This window comes from Hordeum vulgare, chromosome 3H (assembly GCF_904849725.1).
Source record: "Hordeum vulgare subsp. vulgare chromosome 3H, MorexV3_pseudomolecules_assembly, whole genome shotgun sequence".
In the NCBI taxonomy this organism is placed as follows: Eukaryota; Viridiplantae; Streptophyta; class Magnoliopsida; order Poales; family Poaceae; genus Hordeum; species Hordeum vulgare.
Window position 1 is genome coordinate 477453414 of NC_058520.1, and position 7319 is coordinate 477460732.

Genomic DNA, 7319 nt, shown 5'->3' on the forward strand with positions numbered 1-7319 from the left:
ACTCCTCATCATTGTACATGCTAGTTAAAAAGCTCTTCATCATTCTAGGTAAAGTAGCATAAAAAAGATGAACTCCTCGTCATTCTGGTTGTTATCATAGTAGAAAAATGACCAAGTTATCACAAGGTTGAAACACTAACTACTTCTCTCTCCTAGGTAAAAAAGCATAATAGAGGCAAACTCCAACATCTCCGCATTGAAGAACACAGATCAACCTATCTCCAACTTGTGGGATGCGCAAGTATACCTCTCCAAATGGTATCGTGGATGCTTGTATTGTATTTCTCCATCCTTTGATTTCCAGAGTGTGTTCACTTTCAGATATCCTGTATTTACCACGGTAATTAATCGGGGTTGGCCATAAGCTAACCTTTGCAAATCAATGGTGGTAAATACCATTTAGGCACGGTCTCTGGCGGGAGTACCTATTGAAGAACATTAGTAATAATTATATAGTTAGCGAACTAGTTTTGCTTGAGAACAATGTATAAAAATGATGGATTAGTGACGCAATGGTAAAAAAATCTTACAAAGTTGTCTGAAGTGATGTTATAAGGGCTCAACTGGTGCACTAGTGGCACATATCCATGATAACGTTGCCGGTCATATAATTTTTAGCATGATAGTCGACATCATGAATAAATGAGATGAGATGATTTTTCTCCAACCAAGTAAGCTCGGAGCCATAACTGTAGTAGTTCCGATCTATTATCTGTCATCTAGTTCTTGTAGCACGCAAATAAGCTAATAATTCAAAATAAAGAAATTTAATCAGGGTATGTACCAGATACTTTTCAATAATCAATATAAGTTACCTAACAAATGTGTTGACAAATAGCACCTAGCGGTAGAACTGGAATCAAGTCATACTCCGCATGCACCCATATTTCTATATTATTATCACGAACATCATCATTACCAAGATCCAAGGTAATCTTCATGTCCTCATTCAACCCATATGCCTTGCAAAATACGATCCGTCAACGGGTACTCTCAACATCCCATCTTTCTTACGGCCCGCAACAACTTGGCATGCTCTTTGTTTCTAAACAGACTTTTCAACCGTGGTATTATAGGAGCATACCACATCACCTTGGCAGGAACCGTCTTCCTAGGATGCTGGCCCTCAACATCACCAGGGTCATCTCGTATGATCTTATACTGCAATGCACCGCATACCGGGCATGCATTCAAATTCTCGTACTCGTTACCGCGGTAGAGGATGTAGTCATTAGGGCATGCATGTATCTTCTGCACCTCTAATCCTAGAGGGCAGATAACCTTCTTTGCTCCGTACGTACTATGAGGCAATTCGTTTTCCTTTGGAAGCTTGTTCTTCATTATTTTTAGTAGCTTCTGAAATCCCTTGTCAGATATACCATTCTCTGCCTTCTATTGCAGCAATTCCAGTGTGGTATCGAGCTTTCTGTTGCCATCTTCCCTATTTGGGTACAACCTTTTTGTGATCCTCTAGCATGCAATTGAATTTCAACTTTTCCCTTTCACTTTTGTATTCTCTATGTGCATCAACAATGACCCGGCGAAGATCATCATCAGCGGGAACATCTCGTGCCTCGTGATGTTCAGCTTCCCCCGTTGCAGTATCACCGTATTAAGGGAACATAGGATCCGGATAGTTGTCATCATCCTCTTCTTCTTCATTGTCTTCCATCATAACCCCTTTTTCTCCGTGCTTGGTCCAAACATTATAGTGTGGCACGAAACCCTTCTCAAGCAGGTGCAAGTGAAGGGTTTTCGAGGAAGAGTAATCATTCGTATTCCCACAGACAGTACATGGACAATATATAAAACCATTCTACTTGTTTGCCACGGCCACTTCGAGAAAATTTTGCAGGTCGTCAATGTAGTCGGAGGTGCGTCGATCATCGTACATCCATTGCCGGTTCATCTATGTGCATTATATGATTAAGTATATAAAACCCGCAAACCACACTACTTCTAGAGCATTTGAAATGACCTAAACTAGTAGTGAGAGATGATGATGAAGTTGCTAATCTTTTTAGAACACTTGGATAGTTGGTGCACAGCCAAACTTAGACAAATCTTGGGGGAAATGGAGCTTGGAGGTCGAGCTTGGAGAAGAGAGAAAGCTTAAGTGTGGTTCGGGCATTTCATCGAACACCTCATGTGCATAGGAGGTGAGAACAAAGTGGCACACACCTCCCACGCGCTGGCCGGCCAAAAAACACAAGAGTGAACGGGCATGGCATATATATAGGCATTCTTTTAGTCCCGGTTGGTGTCTAGCACCTGGACTGAAGAATGGCCTTTAGTCCCGGTTCCAGACACGAGCCGGGACTAAAGTGGTTGCGCCAGGAGCCAGGCCCTTTAGTCCCGGTTGGTGGCTGGCACCGGGACTAAAGGTCCGAGACGAACCGGGACCCATGTCCGTCGAGACCCGACCGGCGTCCTGGCCGCTCAAACCGGAACAGATGAAAGAATTAGTCCCAGTTCATAAATCGATCGGGACTCTTGCTCGATCGAGGCTAGGACGAAAGCCCTGTTTTCTACTAGTGATACCCGTTGAACAATGCCACTGAAAATTATACAATAACAGAATCCACACAATTAGAAATTATATCAAATATAGTAGTAACTAGTGAGTTGACACAGTTATTATCTTTATTGTATCACAAGCAGATTTGGTTTCTTTAATGAAATCGGGGGAGTTATCCCTTTTGATAAAAAAATAATAATCTTTATTGTATCACCAATAGTGGTCGTTGTTCATAATCTTGAAACCGAAGCGCAACCCTGCTCAGCATATTGACGAGTGGGGAGCCAGGGAGCGAGCGCGTCAACAAGCCTTCTGATGTCATCCGAGGTATGAGCGCAGCTAAGAGTAATTCGCAACCTGCCAGCAGTTCAACAGTCAGTTAATCTTGATTGGAACAGATTCTGCTTTCCTTATTCACATAATACATTATAGTATTGGCCAAGGGAAAATGCAGTTTGAAACCTGCTTGAGTTGGGCGGCACCACAGGCGGTCTGATTGGTTGGACGAGAAATCCCGATCTCAGAAGATGCCTGCAGTTTCAAAAACGGAAAACACGAGAAATATGAAGATCGAGGAGGACCCTCTTGAAACAGGCTTTAATCCCGCTTTATATATAAAGCAACAACCGAAGAAAATACACGATGGGGCAATATAAGATGCCGAGAAAGATGGAAGAACCTGTGAGCCTTGACCGCCGCCTCTTCGCTTCCGACGATAATGACGATGATGGGGCTGGTTACGTTGAGTTTGGTCAGAGAAGCAAAATACCGCACGTGCTCCCAGATGACCGATCTTCGCCATCTCTCCTTCTTCGCGACGTGGACTGCGGCTGAAACCAATGGTTTCTATTCAGATTATGGAAAGGAAAGAAAACTGATGGTGGATGCTCAGTTCGGTTCAGTAAGCATGGAAAATTGTGATGGAATAGCAGTACCATGCACAGAAGCAACCACGGGCAATGGCAAAGCTGTGGAAAATATGAATGAGCGGCCCCGCGATAGGATCAGCCTCTTCCATCTAGTGCTGCTCACCATGATGCAAACAGTTAGTCGTAATGCTCAAATCATAAGATTCGGGTCTACACAAATATTTTTGAGAAATCATGTGTCAAGTACAATCATAATTTTGTAGCTGTATGGGAGTACAACCTAATTTGCAGCATCACTCTTGGTTTTCATAAGCTTGTTTCATTATTCATCTGTACATTAATTACGTGCTTAACAGTGTATGATATATAATTACCTGCATGCTATGAAACCACCCTGGCAACCAGCTCCTTTGCTCAAGGAGCCAACGCATATGTCAATGTCATCTTCACATCCAAACAGCTCAGGTATGCCACCACCGTTCTCGCCGCAAACAAGTGTTCCATGCGCCTTGAAAACGCACGCAATTGTAACCATTATTCGTCGATATGGGAAAATGCAATTGACTGAGATGAGAGGAGATAAAAGAATATACTAACATCATCAACGACCAGCAGAAAGCCGTGTTTCTTGCGTAATTCGACTAGTTGAGGTAACAGAGCAAAGTCCCCATCCATGCTGAACAGACTGCAAGCACATTGCAATTGCATACATGCATGGTTTATGTTAAGTTCAGAGGATGCTTGAATTCAAGGGACTAAAACTAGTCTGACTAAAACTAGTCTTTTTAAGAGGCTAAAGTTTCAAGCACACTGACTAAAGAGAGGCTAAAACTAGTCTTAAGACTAAAATCTTTTGGTCAGGGGTACCCCTACTAAAATGTGCATTAGTCCTCTCTCTTGTCATTTAACTCCTCAGACGAGTTCTGGATTGAAGGGTTTGCAGGATAATAAATGCTCATTAACTTGATTTTAGTCTCTTTAGTATTTGGATCCAAACATGGATGAGGCTAGCAAGTTTTAGTCTCACTACTTTTAATCATGGGACTAAAACGTATCCAACCACCCTCTATTACTCTTGACGATGTATTTGCATATAGTATATGAACAGGCAAGCACTAGGTGTTAATTCAATGGCAGGTTACTTGCCTGTCTGTGACGACAACTTTCTTTTCCATTGGGCAACTGGACCTGTGTACGGTACGGAAATCAAAATGTATAGCAATTGTTAATTCAAACCGTCCCAAGCTAAATTAATGACTGCCAATGTCAAGTGATGGAAATAAGGAGAGAAGACGCATGCATACAGGAGGAAATTAAGGTGAGACATGTCAGAGTGCTTGTAGACAAAGGCTGCTGCTTGGTGCTGCCTCTCCACGAGGCGGATCCCGTCGATAGTCGAGGCGTGGTTCAGCGCGTCCGAGAAAATTGCGATCCTCTCATCCTGTGTGGGTTTTCTCCCGGCAGCCAGAAGAGAGCTGATACTGCCCAGAGCAGACATCAAGGCCGTGTTTGCGGAAAATCCGGTGGGACAAAGAAGGCAGTCCTGTACAAGTCGCAGAACAGATCAGAATCGATCGATGTAATGGAGTTATGAAGGTGAAAAAATATATGATGGTTTTGTACCTCTTTTCTCTGCAGTTTCGCCAGTGACTCCTCCACCAATTTGTGGTAAGTAGTATACCCACAGATCAACGAAGAGCCTCTCGGCCCCATGCCGTACTCTTGAGCTGCCTGACAAGCATATATAGCATGCACAAATTAGAATTGCCAGGTAGCTTGTTCAGACTTCAGAGTACGCACGTACTGCTACAGTCCTACTAGCAAATGAAATAAGAACCTTGACTGCGGCCTCGCGGACTGCCGGATGCGAGCTGAGGCACATGTAGTCGTTCCCGGAGAAGAGGATCAGTTCTCGGTTCAACTCGCCTTCTTCTTCTTGGCTGCTCACCTCGCCATCTAACCAGAATTGAACAAACGTATGCACGTACGTGAGCCCACCGCACCGTTCATTCAGTATGGTTACAAGCAAGTAAAAATGTGGCATGCTCCTGCATGGTTGGGAGGCAGAGGTACATATGGGGCACTGACTTGCGGCGAGCCATTGTCGGATGGAGGCGCGGTCGACCTGGATCTCGACGGTGGCGCGGTCCCAGGGCCCCGGCCCGGCGAAGCTGGTTTCGGAGGGCGGCGGCGGCGGCGGGAGGGCGATGAGGCGCGTGTTGAGCAGCACTCTCCTAGCGGCCAGGCTCGCGAGCGCGCCGTCCACGAGCGTGTCCCACTGCGCCATCTCGTTTCGTTCCCGTCGCTCGGCACAGACGGCGAGGTGGCCTGGGTGAGACCAGAGGCTATATATCATATTTATATTCCGTACTCCCTCAGCCTTGAAATAAATGTCTTAATTTTATATTACTCTATTATAAAATTGTATTAAAATCGAAACACTTATTTTAAGACGGACTGAGTATTTCATAACGTGTATAGTATGATACAATGCGCTGGCTGACACCTGGTAATAGGGACATGCATGCATGCATGCATCATTGGACTCGAGATTGGATTGGATTTGGATCAGAATGGGTGAATGTGATCGCTCTCATATTCCCCTGATTTGGATATCTGATGATTCACCGATGGTCCTATCAATTCGATTATTGCACTTGGATTTGCTTGTGAATAGAGGGGGCTGGCTAATCCACATTTGTGTGATTTGTGGCCAGGCAAGAAAGGCAGCCAAAACGCATGAATTTGGTTGGCCCCTCATAGATTCGGGCGTTGCTATGCATGTTCGGATGTTATACACCACTAGCATGTCCGGGTGCATCTTTGCATGTATCTCTTACGTGGAAAGAGAAATGGTAGGCCGGCATGTACGGTTTATTTTCATCTCACACTAATGGGGACAGAGCCTTTAGTCTCGGTTCATCAACCGGGACCAAAGGTGCTTCACGTGGCCGCTTCGTAGGGAGTACCTTTAGTCCCGGTTTTACTTACGAACCGGGACTAAAGGATCCGTCTGTTTTTTTTTTATCCGAAAAGGTAGATTTTTTTTAATTTTTTTCAAATTTTATTTTTGAATATTTTTTATGTTTTATTCTAATTTTCTAATCTTTGAATTATTTGACAATTTAATCTCTAATCACCCATCCTCCCTGCTCTAGCGTGGATCACTCATTTCAAATTGTCTAACTTCCCGGCCGATCAACCATCCTTTCACTGCTTCAGCCCGAGCACGCTTAACTTTCTGGTTCTATCGCCCCTAGTTGCCAAGTGTGCACTTGTTGTTTTCCTGACAATAGTAAGCTATCAATCCTAAACAACTTGGGTCTTGATGTCATGTCACATGATTTAATTTTTTAAATTACATACAATTATTAAAATAAACTTAATAAGTAACAATAATAGTGAATTTCAATGAAAACAACCTAATATTTTTAAATAAAATTAATTTTCTTTTTTTTTTGGAAAAAACTTCTTTTTGAAATAACTTTTTTTCCATTTGGAATTTTGAGCATGTGAGAAAACTTCACCGGGCAAGCCCGGGTGAAATCGAGTACCAATTTTTTTTAGTTTTTTTTATATATTAATTTTTTGTAGACGTCGTATGCAAAAGTTATGGCCGTTTATTTTTTTCCTTTTTTTGCATTAAATATGCACCATACTACAACATGTTAAAATCTACATAAAGAACTAACTAAAAATAATAAAAAACAACAATTAAATGACTAAAACAACTATATAAGCAAAACAATATTTCTTTAAATAAAATCCTAATTTAAATTATTCTAAAAATAACCAAATAAATCTTACTGTGACAACAATCTAACACATGAGTGGGAGCAAAAAGAATTAAATTAAAAAATGTTTGTAAACTCAAGTTATTCAAAAACTGGGTTTGAAGCAAATTTAAACAAATTCAAATTTAAAACCATTCA

The 7319-nt window shown here is 42.4% G+C and overlaps 1 protein-coding gene across 1 annotated transcript; it reads right to left on the minus strand.

Annotated features, from left to right (window-relative positions):
* Positions 1–2459: 2459 nt before the first annotated feature.
* LOC123440234 (8-amino-7-oxononanoate synthase-like) lies at positions 2460–5710 on the minus strand. Its single transcript, XM_045116804.1, has 11 exons — positions 5476–5710; positions 5225–5343; positions 5011–5118; positions 4692–4930; positions 4534–4575; positions 3985–4072; positions 3762–3895; positions 3454–3542; positions 3198–3348; positions 2981–3049; positions 2460–2875 (listed from the first exon to the last, which is right to left on the minus strand). The coding sequence occupies exons 1-11, from the start codon at positions 5672–5674 to the stop codon at positions 2749–2751; spliced, it is 1365 nt and encodes a 454-aa protein (XP_044972739.1). The 5' UTR covers positions 5675–5710; the 3' UTR covers positions 2460–2748.
* Positions 5711–7319: the final 1609 nt, after the last annotated feature.